This window comes from Pezoporus wallicus, unplaced genomic scaffold, assembly GCF_028554395.1.
Source record: "Pezoporus wallicus isolate ANWC-B61680 ecotype Strahan unplaced genomic scaffold, APGP_CSIRO_Pwel_v1 contig_8042, whole genome shotgun sequence".
Lineage (NCBI taxonomy): Eukaryota > Metazoa > Chordata > Aves > Psittaciformes > Psittacidae > Pezoporus > Pezoporus wallicus.
Genome location: NW_026639380.1, coordinates 3,154,219 through 3,174,190, shown reverse-complemented (window position 1 = coordinate 3,174,190; position 19,972 = coordinate 3,154,219). Strand labels below are relative to the sequence as shown.

At 36.2% G+C, this 19,972-nt stretch overlaps 1 protein-coding gene across 2 annotated transcripts in view; it reads right to left on the bottom strand.

The window, feature by feature from the left end:
• Window positions 1-19,972, bottom strand: part of SDCCAG8 (SHH signaling and ciliogenesis regulator SDCCAG8) — a 115,288-nt gene that overhangs the window by 28,634 nt on the left and 66,682 nt on the right. For both annotated transcript variants that reach the window (XM_057414515.1, XM_057414514.1), the window contains one exon: window positions 13,726-13,857. In XM_057414515.1, the coding sequence (XP_057270498.1) occupies window positions 13,726-13,857 (132 nt within the window). The remainder of the gene's footprint in view (window positions 1-13,725; window positions 13,858-19,972) is intronic.

Here is a 19,972-nt window from a genome sequence, read left to right as displayed (position 1 = left end):
TCTGGACTGCAAAAATAAAGTGTAATAAATGTGTAAAAAGCATAAGATTGACAGCTTCCTTAATACATTGTACATGGGAAAGACAACCACTTTAACTTGTTTTGCTCTTTTTGTTCACTCCTCCAACTCTAATTCTCATTTGTGCCAATTCTGTAAGAGGGTAAAACTCTTTGTAAAAATTGACTTTTCTTGAGATATTTGCAGCTTTGGAACCATGTTTGGAAAAAATGCATCGGATCTGTCAAATCTGTTATGCAAGAAGACAGGGCCTCTCGTGAATTTACAGCAGCTACCTAAATGATTCTAACAGAGGCTAGCCACTTCCAATATATAACACAGCAGAAAAGTAAATGTCTTATTTTGGAGGGGAGGGGGGTGAAGCTTATTAAGTTTCTTGAGACATTAAGTTGGTACATGCACATGTTCCATCAGATGTTAAACATTCTCCTTTCACTGCAAGACTTACACGGTTATATATGAAACTGGATGACCAAACCACAGGCACTATTATTAAAACTCAAGCTCAGGCATTAGTAGGACTTTCAAGAATATCACAATATATTTACAAGAAAGCCAGTTGTTCCAAGATGGTCAAGTACTTGGGTGTTTACTGCAATACTTTGGTACCTAGTAAGTGTTCAGACAAGTCTATACAACTGCTCTTTCAGTCAAGGAAAGGGGGAGATACCTTTACATATGGTGGAGTCCTTGAAGAATTTGGTTTCTTTTAAAAACGATGGCATTTTTCTTCCTTTAAACTGATAAATGGGGGTACATTTCTGTACTGTTCTGGTGCAGTAGCTGTTACCAGCTCCTGAATTAGTTACAGGAGGACTAAATAACAACATTCTGTCTCCCAGATTATAATATGCTTATTTATATTCATATCACTGAACAAAACTAAAATAATAAATCACAACCTTTGGATATATTTTAAATCATTGTCTATAAGGAGAGAAATTTTAACATTCCTGCAAATGTGGAGTAATGTGGTCTTGGTTCTTGCCACAGAGAATTGATTTTACATATATTTAGAGGAAAATCACTGTGTAAGCTTTGCAGGCAGCAGTACCTTTCTTACAAAAGGCTTTGTTTCTTTGATATAACTTGAAAACAATCCTGTAAATACCGGAGAAGCTAATGATTAACATCCTTTTTTCCTCTTCTCTACATCGATACAAAACACCAAAATCAGTATTTCAGTAGTACCAAACTCCACAAAGTGCTTTTTCCCAAAGGAGCTTTCTGATTGTAACATTTAGATTAAGTTTATATGGAGATCATTTAACTGTCCATTAATGTTTACTTCTTCATCCGTTTCTTTCTTTGTCAAAGAGAGCATCTTCTAGGTTAGGACAGACTTTTTTTTTTCACTTTTACCTAACACAATATACATTTGGAAGCACTAGCCTTTAAGAATTAACTTTCATATAACATGGAACTATACCAAACACGCATCAGGGTTAACCTAGAAACAGCTTACAATGTTCTACAAAAAAGTCATAGGCATTTACCAGCCATACAGACTGGAATAAAATCTTCTCTAAGATGGGCTACACAGAACACAGTAACACAGTGAAAGAAAAATATACCCAAGATGTATAGGTCAAAGCCCTTCTCTTTGTAGAGATACCATAGGATTTCTAACACTCCAGCAGAACAGAGGACTTTTTAAAACAGATGCTTGTCTGAAAGATTCTCCAATATTGTATATTGCATGGACCTCAATTTCTTCAATTGAGAAAAGGTGGATTGTCAAGCAGACCTTACTGGGATTTGAATCTTTTGTTCCAGAAAGTCTGGAATTTCAAACACAAGCCTTGATAACCAACCATCAATCCAATTTAGCACAACAAACTCGACAAAAGCAACTGCATTTAGCTTGAATGTATATTTTTCCACGTCAACTAAAACTGCAAAGAATAAAGGAGGATGCAGATGACTGTTGCCCCACACTGATCATTAGGGTGTCCTTCTATTTGCAGAGACAGAGTGTCACCTCTAGAAATACTTTCTTTATTTTCCAAGCTGTATTATCTTACATCATTATATACTGCTTATAAAACAAGCAAAGAACTGTATCTTGGTCAGATATCTCAACAGGGCACATTTGCAAATAATTGCCTGCTACAATTATCCTTTTTGGCATGAAGTCTGGACTTCTTCATGATATATTCTAATTCAGTGGCTTCTACTTTTGTTATTCACTATCCATTTCTCTGAACCCAGCAATGTCAAGAGGTCAACGTTTACATTGTTCAGAATACACCATGAAAGTAAGAGTAACCCTATATTCTATCTTCATTTTTCCCCTTTGATCATCCCTTTATTTGACTGTATTTCAGTAAATTATCCATGTAGTTTTTATTTTGACAGCTCTCTTTACAGCAGTAAAACAAAATGTGTGCATTGCAAATGGCAAAGATTCAAATTTCAGCTATGTTTATCCAAAATAGCACTGAACTGCTTCTGTACTTATGCTATACTGCCTACAGCCTTACGGAAGGGGAGACAGATGGGATGAATTTAGCAGGGAAACAGCTGTGGCTTGAAGAAGAGACAAGCAAAAGTTTTGCTATCAGGCTTCATTATGTATCAAGGTACCAGTAAAATGTGTATCCGTAAGGCAGCCAAAAAAGTGTTTTTCATTTGACTAGTGATAATTACCTTTTCTCAACAGCTGACAATGTTCTAAGCAGCATTAAATAGGTATAATAATTAAGCAATAAGATAAGACAGGCAGTGCCTTGCTGGGGATTATTGCTCTCCTCGGGTGTGCTGTGAGGCAAAAGGCTGAAGGGGTGAGTGACTTCAACCACCCGAGAAATGTAATAGTCCCCCAGAAACGCACTGCCTGGAGTGTCTTCTTGCTATTAAAAATGTAAATTTTAAAAGGACAAAAATGTTAGACACATTTCCTATGGATTTTATTGACATGGGTTACCATTACAGAAAGTCAACAAAGAAATTCCGTTTCTGCCCAACCTATGAAAGCCCTTTCCCAGAGATACATATGCCTTTGCTCAGCTTGCCTGTGCATTTTATTCATAAAACTGATTTGGGAAGGACAAGTATTTGCAACATCTAACACATGTGTGATAAAGCACAGCAGATTACAACAGCCTTCATGATGGTAAAAGTTACAAGTCAAAGTTTTAAGTCACATGCTTCCAAACATTTATTCTGTTGAATTGCCAATGCATGGTGTCATCTTACAGACAAGCTTTTTTTTTTCAGTTCTGAAACTGTGTGTATGCATATATATACACACACATACATTTTTTTAAATATCTATATGAAAGGTCAGACTCTCAAGTGAACTGAGCAAAGGGAAGAAAAACAACCCCAAAACTTGAAAGTTGTTTTTGACTACATGCAAGTCACACAGCTAAAACTAAGGCTAAATCCCTGGTCGTGTGGGAAGTGCTAGTGTAGTACTCAAAAAGATTATACTGCTTTACATAAGCAAAGATTACTGTAATTTCAGCCATGACACTGGGACAGCCTTTTGAAACTGGAGAACTGGAAGTATTTAGCAACCTTGACTTGAATCAAGTCAGAATTCTAAACTCTGTCCAGGATCAAGTCACAGGTAATGAGATAACATATTTGGGGCAAGAATGTATTTCCATATGTATAACTAAAGGTTAATTATGGCTCTCTGAGGTTAAAAACAACTTCTTTAAGAAAACAAAAAACAAAAGTAAACCAAAACAATTCCTCCTCTTTTCCTCCATAGATGAATTTAATGTTTATGAAGAACAAATTAAACAAACACAGAATAATCTCTCATCCTTTTCCACTTCTTTCACATTTTGTGTCATCACTACTTTTCAGAACCAAACCAGGAAGCCCTGAGCACACATAACTCTTGAGTACAACAGAAATGTAGATGCAGGTCATTTCATACTGCCCTTCCTTATAGCCACTTCCCTAATCTCTATTTCTAAGCTACAATTAGGCTGCTACCAATTAGCAATAGCACAAGGCACAATAAACACAACTACTTTTAGTGTTTAATATTTTAGGATGGCAACTTTTTAGAGTGCACTCAAACTGATGAGTATGACTGGAGCTCCAGAAAAGAATGATCATTTAACCAAGTAATAGGCTTGCCTAAGAGAACAAAACCAGTGAAAAAATAAGTCTTTAGTCTCAAAATGCATAAACAGCAGCACTTTCAAATAGTTTGAAAAATGGAAAATAAAAAGCATGAAGGGAAAAAAAACCTCACACCTTTAAGTGAACATTAGTTATGGAACTACTGGCATAAGACACATTAAGGCTAAACACTCGAAGATTTAAAAGCAGGTTAGATTTATATATGGAAAATGAGAGCATCCACAGTTACATCGACTTCCATAGGAGCAGAAATGAACCCTGCAGAAGCAATCAAGCCACTGACGTTATCAGGAAAAATCAGCCTCCTGACAGCCTTGCAAAAATCTACTCTCATATTGTATTAAAAACATAAATTGTCATCAGTTTTAGGTCTCTTTCTCCTACAACAATAACCTTGAAAGCAGGCAGGTGCATAGATTTTGTTACAGAGCTGGTAAATTTTCATGACACACTTGCAAAGCTGTTTAAATGTCATTCATCTGTCTTCATTTTCAGTTCCCCACTATATGGGAACGAAGAGTTTTAAATAGCCTTAGTCTGAAAATCTCAAAACCGGAAGGAAACCTGCTCCTGCTTAAAGTAGTATGCCAAATGGGTTAATAGTCAGATTTTACTATTACTGGGAGTTCACTTAAGGCCCAATAGGAAGATCCCAATTACTGTTAAATATCCCAACTAGATATTTGCTGCTGAACTATTGCACAGTGTTAAGTCTCACAGTGGCTATTTGAAAACATAATTTTTTAATGTTCTGATACACCACAAGTATAGCACAGAATTACAGTACAAAAAATGAACTTTAAAAATGCAACACAATTTGGAAGAAAGACAATAAGTTGAGTATAAGAGTCAGGGATTTCAACAATATTTTACATGGCCTAAACAATTAAGACTTGCTAAAGATTGTTAAATGGTGTACACTTCTAAGAGGAACATGGGAAAGGTTGTCCTCCAGACTTTATACTACATTGGAAAGGCTATTATCCTGGGTAGAAACCTTTATTCTGTAGCTTCGGATACCTTTTAGCAGATAACTTAAATGACATGCTCTTTTGGCGCTATTTCGTGCCATTAGACAACTGTTTTTCTGAAGACACCAGAAAAGGAACACTGATCTAGCCTGCTCACTTTTTATATCACATCTTTGGGGAAAGTGGTGAGGAAGACTGGCCCATGACTACTACCAGGCACTGAAGGCAAACTGGTTCAAAAAAGATGAGGTGGTGGTGAAGGGGTAACTGGTGGATTAACACAAGAAAGATCATATATAACCACCAGAAGCAACCCCCACCCAAATTAAAACAGTTGCAGGTTTGTAGCAAATGTAGGAGAATAAAATGGAGTTTCAGTGGAAAACTATGGGTACACTTTTGCCCAATGATGCACATCTTTTTCAGCATCAGTGTCAATCTGCAGAGTGCAAAGCATTTCCAGATCTTGCCATATCAAGGAGAATCTGGGCTGAGCTGTCAAAGACACCACCTTTATCCACCTCCATTTTAGAGGAGAGAATCAAGAATTCTTCGTTAATGCTAAATTAACATTTAAAATTGAAAACCAACAACTGTGCTGACAACAGAAAGTAACAAGAACAGCCTGGAACCTTATGTTGTGCTGTTTTATGTCACACATATTTCAGGGCTTTTTACATTCCTGGTAGACAGGAACACAAGCTCACTATTAGTGAGCTGAAGGCTTTGACTCAAAGAAGTTGATGGCATGAATAAGAACTATTCCCTTGTCTGTTTTGGAGAAAGCAGAGTACATCAAAGCAGTAGAGTAGCAGATATTCTCAGCAGTGGACAATTACTAGGCTTAGCAGAGGGGGTGTTAGTCAGAGTGTTGATAGCTGTTCAACACAGAAGCAAGAAAACCTGGTTGTTTCTCCACATAACTTTTCTTTGAGGCATTGACTGTTCCCCCATTTATGCTATCACTTTACTAGATACTACTCTCCAGTTTCTAAAATAAAATTGTGGTGGCCAGCTGTCAGGATGCACAAACTGAACACAGACACTGTGGCTTTCTCCTCTACAACTTCTTCCTTACATTGACTATATTTTTATGCAATTAAAACAGATGCAGCATTGACTAACCCTTAAAGAAGATAATTCAGATGATTATCAGCCCATTAGCATTGACCCTGAATGCACAAAAAGCCTGTAACAAATTTTGAAGAAAAAAGAACATATGAGGACATGAAGGTAAATGAAAAACATCAGAGAATGACATGTAAGTTAGACCAAGCAGATTCTGTCACGCCAATCCTAAATTCTTTCACATCTGACTTTTTGCTGAAGGAAATGCAATAAATTTACCTACTTTAACCTCAGTGAAACATTAAATATCATGCCTCACCAGCACTTGTAAACTAAGTGGTTGTTGATAAGCAACTGACTAAAATAAAGACCACAGCCAACAGGAACAATTGAAGGTGAGGAAGAATTGTAAAGGTATTTCTTCAAGTTTGAACAGATTTTTGAATATTTTGAATTATGACTCAGCACAAAAGTGGGAGCGGGCTGATAATTTTAAGAGATGCCACCAGCTCAGAGAAGGTCTGGGATATTGCACAGAAAGAAATGGATGACTCAGAAGATTGGAACAGCACACATGGGGTGCAGTTTTATAGTACCAAGTCTTACACTAGGGACTTCAAGTATTCTCAGTTCATACCAAAAGTCTCTGCTAACAACTTGAATTTACTTGTGAGGGAGTTCCTGAACACACTTCTTGAATAGACATAGATTATCAGCCACCAATATCACGCAGCTGTCAAAACACGATCATAGGATCTATCAGTCGAGGAATTTCCAGTAAATCCATTAATTCCATCATCTCAGATATTCAGATGCCTTCATCCAAACCCCTGTAGACAGTTCTGATTGCCCATATTCAAAAAAGATCAACAATCAGAAAACTGAGAGGGATGGAGAGCTTACTACAAAAAGAACAAAAGAAGAAACGCTTTACTTATTAATCAGAAGTAGGACTGAATAGATACAACAATTGTCTAGAATTATCTGCATCATCAGCGCAGATAAAATAAAAGCAGAACAAAAGAACAATTTACCCCAATTTTGGGTCAAAGACAAGTAGCTACAAGCCAAACACAAATAATTCAGACCAAAAAGAAGAATCCCAAACAGAAGATCAGTGGTACTGGAAACAGTTGTCCAAATTGGAGCAGCTTAATGATTTTTTCAAAGGAGCTCAGTACATTCTTAAGGGAATCTGTCTATATATAAAACCTATATATGTTAAGTATATATATACATATTATATGCACACACAGAGTACTCATGACCTAGAATACATCTTAAAGAACATTATTAAGTTCCCTAAAATATTTGTCTGAAAATTGGATGTGATATTTCCCTATGCTTGTAATTTCCTTCTTAAGAAGGCTAACAACTTAATTGCATACTATTTTGCAGCATTTTCTGAAGACTCAATATTAGTATACATTTTCAGGTTTACTAAATGAACAATGTTTGCTTTACGTGTCTACTGTTCAAGTAGTTGGGGCATAAATGTTTAAAAACAGTATTTGGGGGCTTATATAATCTTACAGAATTAAGTGTTTAGAACTGGATTATCTTACATATAAAAACATAAATAATATAGGCATTTATATATACACTATATATAGACATCTATTTAGAAGGGGGGGAGAATAGACAAACATATCTAGTAAGTAGATGGCTAGTGAACTGGACAGAAAGAAGGAGGGAGAGATTTTGAACATCCAGTTTCTATCCCAGAGGATGTGAACAGTGTGCAAACACCCGAACACTAAATAAAAGCCAAACACAACTTTCAGACTCTGACAGGATTTGCAACATATATGTATATGTGTGCATGCATATACACACCATCCAGTGATTATTTCCTAAGAGTACTTTTCTGTGGAGTATACATTTCTCAACCTAAAATGTAAGTCTCTTAAATAGTAATAAAAAATTAAGTGATAGTGATAATCCCAAATTCTGTGCTGAGCAGAGCGTTTTATCTGGCTGCACCACAACACCAGACAAACTCCTTGCATGAAAGGCCATACAAACAAGTCCACCTCTGATTGCTACAGCAGCCCCCTTACAGTGAAACGACACCAAAGATATATGGGTATAAACAATGATGCTCAGGAAAAAGTGAAGTATACTGCTCTTTAAACATTGAGGCAACTTTAATAGCAAAGGTGTTATGGACACTACCTACCTTAATTTCTATTGTTAATATAAAAATTAATACAGTTTAAACTAAAAAGCCACAATATAGTGCACTTTTATAATTGCATTTCAGAACAGATGGTTAGTCTAGTAAAATAAAATAATTTGTCTTACTGTTACTTAAAAAAATACTAACCTATCAGGAATAAAAATAAGGAAGACAATATATTCAAAGAACAAACTAACTGGGCTGAAAAAAAAAACTACAAGTTTTCTCGTTCAAAAACTGAGTTCTTCCACCCAACATTATTTCTTGAAAACACACACACAAGTAGTACAAAAGCTTTAAGCAGAAAATGCAAAATTTTAAATGCAACTTGGTTGCTTCAGTTATCAAGAAATAATTTTAATCAATTGTGCTACTGAAGATTTGCCAAAGAAATCCAAAATCTCTACTGAGAAGTGTAATGGTGACAGCAAAGCAGCTATTGTGATTTTATGTATCAGTTACTTGACACTGCTGGTATACTCTCTCTCTGTCTCAATTCTCATGTGTATGTGTTCTCGCATATACTATCACTTAGTAACAACAACAAAAAAAATAAACTTAATTGTGGGAAAACCCTTTAAAATCATTGTCAAACTGCATGTCACATTTTCTCTCTAACTCCTTGAGTGCTCTATTTAAGAATCCATTTTAGCTACTCTTCCAGATAAGCTTATCCATAAGAATCATACATTTCCCCATAGGTAGAAAACAAATATAATTTGTCACATGTTGTGCTACAGACATTTCTGCACAGTTGCTGCACTACACTAGAGTGTCTGAAGGGGAAGACACCCCAGGTAGTTGGCTGCAGACACATCTCAGCAACATGGCACGTAGTTACAATTTGACACATATAGTCTTTATAAATCCAATGTCTATGAAGTCAAACAAATCTCCTTCTTATTTATAGTAACAGGCAAGAGCAGATCTCTGCCGTCTTGTTACACAGATGGTTGTAACATTTTTATAGTTAACTTACAACCACTGATGCCTGAGGAATAGACACACATCTGCCCCAAACTGCCAGTCCTGTAGGCTCTTCTTTTTAACTTCAGCTACCAAAAATGCAGTCGAAATACATATAACACCATCAGCCCCCAAAAGCCACCACGACAAAAAAGCCCCATACAAATTTGCATAAAATGCATTATTATTGTTAATGTTACACAGATTGGACAGTGATCATACACATTATAGCAATGCCAATAGTAATACCAACTCGAATGACCAAAGCCAACGTTGTAGGGAAAATTCATAGCCCCAGACACCATATACTGAACTTAGTTTGGAAAAGCATTTGGAAAAAAATCATCAGAAGTTTTTAAATTTATGATTTCTTTAAAAGATTTCAAAAAAGCCTTGTACTTCATACAAACTACTGTCCATATGTCTTGTTTTTTTTTTTTTCTGCTTGATAAAAAGTAAAGGCATGGCTGGCTTATCTTGAAAAAAGGTAAGCAATTGCCTTGGATTATCTTCTCCTAGTTGAAGACACTGCTCTCTATATTTGCTGCATTTCCACACATCATCCTGGTCTTTAACAGGAAATAAACACAGAAAAGAGCTAGCTACATTGAGTTTAAAGTTTCCCATTTCAGACAAGGTCCACAGAAGAATTTCTCTAAAACAGATGACTTACAAGCAAATGCTTGCTTTACGAGAAGAAGAATAGATGCAGAAAAGCAAAGCTATAACTAAACCTTGTACCTACAAAAGTTATTAACTAAGTTCAGTGAATGCTTAAATATCCTGATGAAATCCTGACCCATGGCAGCTTGGGCAAATATTATTAAATATGTCCCATCAATAATAGATCTCAGCAGATTTTGTCTTTTCCTTCTTGCTCCCCAAATTGGAGGATAGAGATTGTAAGAAAGTGGATCTGCATTTACAGAACCTGTCTAACTACAGAGTTGAAAAAGCATGCTTGGATTCAGTTCTAAAACAGATAAAGGAGAGAATAAACTAACATTATATGTGTACAGTTACTTGATTTGGATTTTTCTTCCTCCGGAATCTATTTTTTGTGGAGCACAGAAGAAAAGCAGAAAGGTAGTTTAACCTTTTATTTTTGCTACATATTTTTTTTTTAATTCTTGGCTAGTTTCTATCTTTATATCTGCCTTATAAGAAATGCAATACTTTCGGCTACCTGCTAATTTCTACTATGAACACATATCTACAGAATGGGAATGTGAAGAATGTAATAATAAAATTTGAGGTTGAAGATTTATGCCAATGTACTCTTTGCCACATAACAGACAAGAATTTATTTCTCCAAGATTCAGAGCCATGAAGTCACACATGCTGACCAGTGGCACATCATTGACCCTATATCATGGTAATTAATACATTTAAGATCATCTATACTTAGCTAGACAAATCATTGTCTAAAATGAAAAGTGCATAGCTGCAAAAGTAGCAAAACAGTAGCAACCTAATGTAAAAACCCAACATATACACATGCGCAGATCCACAGTGTTGCTAGATTAACAACACTCAATGAACACCTCTTCATAAACTGCAATGCAGCCTTAATGTGTCACCCTAGTTCTGCAAATTGCACGTCTTTCCATTCAAGCTTGCCCCAAACAGCATGCATCCACTGTATAATTTTGAATGGACATCTACTTCTTTTAAGGATGTATTTCACTGAACAAAAACACACTGAAAGGGATGGATATTTGCATTACATCGAAAAGGCTGATTCAAAATCAACTTCAATGACTGCAATTTAAAGAAAATCATTTCTTTAAAACCTGCTTATATCATTTTGAACTATATTAATTTGCAGCCCATATTCAGACAGAAAGATAGGAGCAGCAGAGAAACAGTTATCTTGTTCACTTTTAGGAATGCAACTATGACAATGGCCAAAACACTGTTGCTCCAAAAGAAAGTCCAACTGATCAATTACAGATTGCTCCTTCCACAAAATAGTTGTATTGGGCCCTGTTATATTCTTCTAGGAGAACACAAGTAGCAACAGAGATTTCTTTTTAAACAAATACCACAATACCATATTATTCAAATGCAAATGTTAGGTTCTAAGTTAAGTCAAAATCATTTTGATAGAAGAAACTTTCCAATGAAAGCCAGAACAACTACAGCTAGAAAATTAGGTAGGAACCCACTTTGCAGGATTGCGTTGTAAAAGACTGGTGACATTTGTAGCTGCATACTAAAGGAAAACAAACTGTTTTAAGAAAAAATCATCCTGTACATTATTTTGCTGTGGTTATTCCTATGAGTGATGAATGATAATCTGAGGCAAAGCAAGTTATTTATTATCTGTTCTGCCTTTACTAAATACCATAGTCAGATCTCTAGTTTCAAAATCAGAAGAGAAAAATCATTATTTTTATTTGGTGGAAGACCTTCAACAAAATATAAAGGAACTGGGAAATTTATTTGTACTAATAGTTATTCTTTCTGCTTTTCTTCACCTAGATCTGAATACTTCATAGACAATTTATAGCACTTAAGAACCGGTACTGAAAATCTCTTACAGTTTTCTCGTGAAAACTGAAATTAGATAACACTGAATTTTTAAAGCAGTTTATGATATCAGTTTTGTTACTTACTACCTGGATTTTAAATGAATATAGTACAAGATTGTAATTAAAAATATGTTAAAAGACTCCCCGCTTAAAATTCTGGTAGAATATACTGTTCATGATTTAAATACCTGATAACCTCTGTCATATTTATGTATTCTAAAATATTAAATAAGACAAATGCTATCACTGTCCTGTTTTCCCTCCTCATTGTCAGCAAAACAGCAGCAGAAGGTAAGGCACTGCCTGCAGCATGACCACTCTGCTTTCAAACTACTTTCTGTTCTGGATTAATGCTTTCAATCTTTTCTAGTGTATAATCATTGCTGCTGCAGCACAGAATGAGCAACATTTTCCAGTAGATCTATTTTATTTGGTTCTGACAGAGGAAAGGTTGTCCTAAAAACTTAAAGCAGTCTTACATTAAACTACATGCTTATAATTCTACATATGAACAGTCAGGAGAAAAAAAAAAGATGAGAAAAAATGTATTTTTTTTCACTGAAAGTAACCCTGACTCTGCAGTGCATGTCCCCCATATGCTAAGAATCTACCACAAGTAAAGAAACCAAAAGGGAGGTGAGATAAATGGAATGTGGCCATACAGACTAGGGACACAGTTGTAGCATTTTGAATGTCTTTGTTCTCTGAGATATTAAGGACAGTAACAATCCTAGGTTATAGAAGAACAGGATGAGGTAGAGACAGATGTGAAAAGGAAGATGAAAGAGGGGGTCTGGAGGACTGAAAAGAATGCATGGAGAGCTTGCAAGAAACAAGCTGACTTGGACAGACTGAAGAGATGGCAGGGGGAAAATTAAAAAAGAAATCATTAGTAATTGGGAAAAAAGTACACAAGACTGGCGGCTTCAATACATGCAAGCTTTGTTCCTAACAAGTGGTCAGTGGTGAAATAAAGCAGAGAGAATTTTTCCCAGCCAGGACTATCTAGTCTCAATAAAGTTAAACTGTATTTTGCATTTCACTACTGATCAGAGGTACCATGACTGACTGGGTTTTTGCAGAATTGCCTATCAGTCATCTCCTGACTTTATCCTCTACCGCCCCAACCATGCCTAAGTGCCTGTTAACACTGAATGTGCAGTGGAAAACAGAACAAGAGAGCAGAGATTAACTTTCTGGTACCAAAAAGAAAAGTTTCCACAGTGACCTTTAAGGACACCTAATCCGAATCACAGCACAAGGCATTATCAGCCTGGACACTCTGGACAGAACAGTCAATTGGTATTGGTGGAAATATTCCATACTAGCCTTGCTGTAGCTGCTTCCACAGCTCTTCCTGTGGAAGTCACTACTTCTCTGAAAAGGCTAGTGGTGCCTGAAAGCTGTTAACAGTTCTCTGGAGACTAAGATCTTCAGTAAGACTTGTCTGTTTATACAAGTTAAATGATGGTAAAACCCAAAATACACCTATTACATGGCATAACAGAATCCACATCTGTACTCTACATTCATACCACTGAACAATCTCCTCTTTTCTCCCCCCACCCCTCCTTTTCTTTTTAATATGGTAAGACAATTCATCCAAGTTAGAGCAGAGAACAGCCGAAGCAGCCCACACACATATGCACTAGGCTTAAATTCTTTGGAAGACTATGTTGTTCAAGCTTTCCTTTTATTTATCCAAAATGGCACAAGCAAAAGATGTTATAAAAAAAACCTTGACAGAATGCTTGGGGAGGGGGAAAGGGTGGTCATTTTCATAAGGAAATAATATTACTTTCAAACAACCTATTGTCATTTTTAACTTTACACAATAGGTACAGTAGAGGATACCACATACTGACAGATTAACAGGACCTCCTACCTCAACTTCATCCTCTCATGCATTCTTCCATGCTGGATGCATTGTTGGTCCAATTCATCATTCCGTTTCTGCATCTTCTCCAATCTGCCATGAAGATACTCTTTTTCCTGACTAAGCTGGTTGACTTCAGATCTACAGAAGTAAAACACAGTGATGATGGATGTTGTCAGATTTCATCCTGCAGCGTGCCATCAATATGTGGCTTCAGCATTTATAAAATTTCATACATGTATATGTAATGCATAAACAGGCTATTACTAGAACTTACAGAAACAGAACACTGTTTCAAATAATCTTAAGACAAAAGAACATGATGATGAAGAGTATCCGGCTCAGTCATAGGTTGGCTAGGCTAATTTCAGCCTATTTTAAACAGTCAAGTCATTTGACATTATGTGTTGATGTTAAAGAAAATCAGTAAATGTAAATTCATACTTCAGCAAGAATTTGGCCAGCATTTTGAAAACACATTTAAGTTCTTTATTAGTGAAAGCTAAAATTTAGTTTAAAAAATGGCTATTAAAAACTTGTTTAATGTTTACTGCACTGTACAGGTTGAACTTTCAGTAGTAGTACTATTTCAAAACTATTAAGCTAAGATATCCAAAATACCATTACACAGATAAAAAAATCAAACAAAAAACCCCCGAACAACCCTCCTCCCACTGCCATTAAGAGGAAAATTAATAAAACTTTAAGAAACAAGGGACAAATCGTACAGGCACACCCTAATCTACATAAAAATCAGCACAGCCTTTAAGAAAATTAGTCACTTCTAAGCAATTCTCATTCTTCACGGGTGAGCAGAGACACCAGATCCATGAATGACCTGGGACTGCTACTTGCTACATCTCTAACCATCAGCCCATGGAGAAACAGGCATGAGCTGTTTCTTAATATCAGGAAAGGATCTCAGATTAAATTGTGATAAAATATACATTATGCACTTGTACAGTTTAACTCTTTGGAAAAGGTTAATGAGAACATGTCAGAATCTGCTATACCATCAAAAAGTAAGAATCAAAAGCAAGCAAATTTGTTTTATGGCATCTGCCACTCCAGATCTTGAGGTTAAAAAGCTTCAGATATATCTTTAAATCATAAACTTAAATATGCTGCAGTTACAGCACAAAGATACTTTACCTTCCTGGCTGTTACAGAATGCAACAACAACTGACATTCTGAAAAACACAACAAAGTGCAGGGGGGAAGCAATATTCCTCCCCTCAAAAACATGTTGTTACACTGACAAGTCAAATCTGGAAATGACAACATAATCTTTTCATGTTTAAATAGAGAACAATACATGGTATCATCTGTGAATCTAAAAGAGCTCAGAAAGGGAAACTTTGGAAGAAGACTGAAGTTGAATTTGGATAGGGAGTTATAGCTCTATTAAGGATCATCACTGACAAATACATCAGAATTGTGCTGATGTATTTGCACATCAAACTTAAATGCACAGGAGTTTCCTGGGCAGGTACATGTCACTGGGCAGGATGTTATAGGAAGGGGTCTGAAGTAGAATTTTTACACTAATCATTTAACAGAAATACTAGTAACTTCAATGTCAGCATTAACAAAGCATTGTCAGTTGGACCAATTGTTATTACACAGCAGGAATGCAGTCTGTACTTGATACTGATACTGTAAGAAAGACAATCAGTGGCTAACAGCAAAAGTGCACTGTAGAGCAGCTCAAAGGAGACCTGATGTAACAAAGCCAATCGTGTGGTAACAGGGACTGAACTCAAAATCGTTACTTTTTTTTTTTTTTGCCAGCAAAATGCAACAACGTTTGCCATGTTGGAATAATGTAAATTATCATCCTTGTGGCGTTTCCCAATGGGGGGATCATGCTTCGGTTTCTGTATTTTTATGCGGCCATCTCATTCATGGAAATGGGAGAAGCAACTTTCAAGGTGATAAAAATCTCAGTGATTTAAAAGGACTTATCTCCAGCAATTCTGAAGGTACCTGAAATCTTTCTGGAAAGATCAAGGGATTCAAATCCACCAAAACCAAAATGCTACTGAAAATTACAAGTAATGAAACAAAAGAAAGTACTGAATTCATTGAAAAAAATGAGTAGCAATATCTCTAGTCTCTGAAATACAGCTCTAATGCCTGATGCTTTGAACCATGTTACCGGCATTCTCTTCTCCTAAAACATCTTTTGTAATTACGGTTGAAATGAGGAAAAAAAAAAATAATTCCAGTTAAGGAATTATTTCCACAATATCCCTTCCAAGTAAATACCTAGAGGGTTTGACCACCCAGATTCAAGTATTTTATTACGTTGAAGTTTTGGAGGACAGCACATATGACAGGCAGAATGCCTGAAGTCAGCTTTAAAAGGTTCAGGTGTGTTGGCACTAAAGAAAGCAGACTGGTCCCAGTACAAGACTGCACACCAGAAGTCTTTATTATCATGTGACAAAGATTCCCTCTGCATCTTTAAATACACCATTCATCCACCTCAGTTTCCAAAGATTAAAGTAGAACAGTTAATCCTATGTGATATCTAAATAGCTTCAAAATTGTTGGGTTAAAAAACCCTAACAAACACAAACCCAGCCATAATTGTAATAAGCCTGAACAACTGTATTGAATGTGACAGCCCATTTATACTAGGAGTAGCAATTTCACTTAGCCAGGGCAGGACCGGTTCTGAGTAAATGCTTCTGCTCCCTAGCTGCCACTGCAGAGATGGGAGAAACAGAGAGGTGGCAGGTGCCCAAGCACACAGTCCTGAACTTCAGAAATAGCCCACATGTCACACCAGAGGCAGATGTAAATTAGAAAAATGTACGCACTCAACACTATGTCTGATGGATTCAGAACAACTAAAGGACACATCACAGGCACGCGGATGTTGTTCCACAAGAGCAGCTGTGGTTCCAACAGACCAAGTAGTATGCCATAGTGGACTTAGGAGAAACTGAAGTGTGCAGACATTTGGAGTGCTGCCAACTGAGCTGAACTCTGCAGAGTTGCACTTCTGCAGACTCAAGCTGGCCCCACAAGTCATACAGTCATGTTAATGTATCTGTGTATGCTTTTGAGATCTAATAGACTCAAAAGACCTGTATAAAATTAATATTAATTTGAAACTACACAGAGCAAAGCTACAATGTCACATGAAAATGTAAAATGCGTGCTTGTAAGCAGATGAGTAATATACTTTGCCAAATCTCATTTACTCGCCACTATATTAAAAATAATTAACGATGACTGGGGGGGGGAGGACAGGGACAACAACAAAACCAGTGTCTATACTTCTGAATCCATTCAACTATCAAGAAAGCCTCAACTTCTAATTAAAAACAAATTTCAGTTTTTATCTAGCATCATTGCTGGAAGAGCCTTGGAAAAAACCTCCCAAGGTTCCTCCAAAACACTCAAATACTGGAGGCAAAGAACCAGCAAATGTTAAATAGCCACAGTTCAAAGTCAGTCTCAGGATATTTTTAGGATGAGCTGATTTTTGAACACTAAGGTGGCAATGCTGCCTTTACTCCTCTGAACTAGCTTTTGCATTGCAGTGCTTTTTAGGCACTGCCTTTTCCTACTCTTAAAACCAATTGTTTACTTGTACAGCAATCAAATACACGCTTTAAAATACTTTCTGCTGATACAGTATTGTTGCATATAATTGTTAATGACTGACCCTTCAGACAGCCTGTTTCACATCTTTGTACAGCTACCTTCAACAAACATTTCACTCCTGGTATTAAGCTCAATGACTGCAGTCAACCAAACATGCAGAAAAATAGTTCAGCCGGGTGTGTGTTCTTTACTTCAATTAAACTCACACAGTTGGATGCCTACTGTTGCCAAACCAGTAATATAATTTATACATTATAGTCCAAACAGTAAAACTACACTAAAAGTCATTTAACAATATTTATAACACCATAAAATAGAGTGTTAAAATATATGAACTGCAATATGTACCAAAATTATAAAATTTGTTTCTCATCATCAGTGATTAAAACCAGGATCATTGCTCTAGCTTCAATACTCACAACCCTGGTGACAGATTAGAATTCAAATCTTAATGATCAATTTACAATTAACAAGATAGAAGTGAAACAAATTAAACCAACCATTATATGTAACGAGACCCAATGGACTCCCATTGTTCCTCTTAATTACAAAACGCAAATCACAAATACACAGTGGGTAGTGTTAAGCATTAATCTACAACCTAGAAACTCAGACAGTGACAATCAGAGGGGAAAAAAAAGAATGAAACAGAAGAAATCAACAAAGGACTATATTTTTAAACATGCCTACGCATACAGAAACCTTCTCAGACACTATCTTCTTTCTGCACAGCTTGAGGGGTTTATAATTTGTCTGACATTGTCTTTCTGAAGCTTTTCTAATCCTGTACAGGGGCTAGCTCACAAAAAAGGTTCCTGCTTATGTAGAAACAAGAAGACTTCAGTTTAGATTTCTCAGAAAACCTGTATTAAATATAAAAATATACGTGCAATTCAGAGGCATCCCACTGAAATTGTGCAAATATATAGTTGTCATAGATAAATTTGAAATGCCTCATATTACAAATGGGCCCTTTACTTCCCATTAAAACCCCCAAATTTTATATCAACTCACTTGTGCTTCTGTTATTTAAAAAAAGCTTGAGTATTTTACCAATTAAATAATGATACTGCTAGTATACAGTTATTGCTTAACCACATGGAAACTAAGGCACAAAGACTCTAGAGGTATAGCAAGAAAATACATGCCTAGGTCCAAAATCCAGTTTATGGTAAGGCAGAAGACATGGAAAAAATATTTTCCATGCAAATATGGCACACTGCTGCTTCATGATCTGCTTTTATTAATGTACATGAGGATGAAGTTATAAAATCTTCTAAAAATGATTACTTTTTTCAATTTTTTTCCATTTTTTTTTAGGACAAAGCTACAGCATTCTGTCCCAGAACTGTGGTTTTACACTACATCCACTGACATTGAGCATGAAAGTTGCCTTTCGGAGGGATGCTACTGAAAGATACACACTGCATTTGAGACACACATATCATGCATTTAAAACTTCAGTAAAGTAATTTTCTGCATCTGGTCACATCACATTTTGAAGCCATCTATTGGTTTACCATTCCCCACCATCTCCAGTTCCACCTTTCTATTCTCATTTTCCCACGTTATCTTTATCCCTACCTATTTCTCCATTCTTGTTACTGACTGCAGCAGCTCCCACTCCAATGAAGGCAAGCTCAAGCTATTTTAGGGCCACTTCTCAGAACTCTTTTCATACGTTCTTCCATACTGTTTCTTGCGCAAAATACACCACTTTCTGGAGATCCAAGAGGGCTTTTTTTCCCCATTTCAGGTTCTTGACATAGTCAGCTAATGCTGCTAGGTGGAGAAACACTTGGCAATCTCTGGTATTTATTTTCAGAGAATAATGTGTTTTCACAGTATGTTTTCTGTCTTTCCTTCATCCTTTTACAGTTACTAGTCTGTGACTGTGAGCTCTAGCAACAAAGTCTGTGTGCATTTTTATTGCTGGAATAATAATATGATTTGAATCTATTTAGATTTTGTATTACTTTAGCAGAGGAGCCTTGCATTTTCAGAAGAAAAATTCTGTTTGCTTCTCTCTCCAGTATCCATCACAACATTTACAGGGGAAGATCGCTTACATTTCCTTAAGTTTCTCATTTTTTCCCCCAAACATTCTGGATGGGATTCATCTCCCAACTTCAGCCACTTAACAGCTAGTCAACACTTTATATTCAGTGGAAAGTAGGATGGGCAGTGGAGGCAGTACCTGTGGGAAGCATCATATATTTTATATATGAGATATATTTATATAAAATATATACATACGTGTGTGTATATATATAATTCCCTTTTGACCATTCCTGGAAACAGGATACTGCAATGAGCTATCTCCCTGAAAGAGTGTTGCCCCTGTTATGTTACCTCAACAGAATGATTAAATCTGCCTAATACAAGAAGAATCCTATCTTGAAAATTAATTTTATGTCTTTGCTGAGTGTTTTCCTTGCTTCACATAAGCCATGCGAGATGATCCTTGCCTTAATTACCAAATTCAGTTTGCATGAAAATTACAGAAGTTGCAAAATGCCAACTCCCCACTTAAAGTCCTATTAATTACGTTAAATATGAACCCTGAAGAAAGTTTCAACTGAGGCTGTCTTCACACTTAAAAATGTAAAATCAAATTATTTACTGGTATAGCACTAAA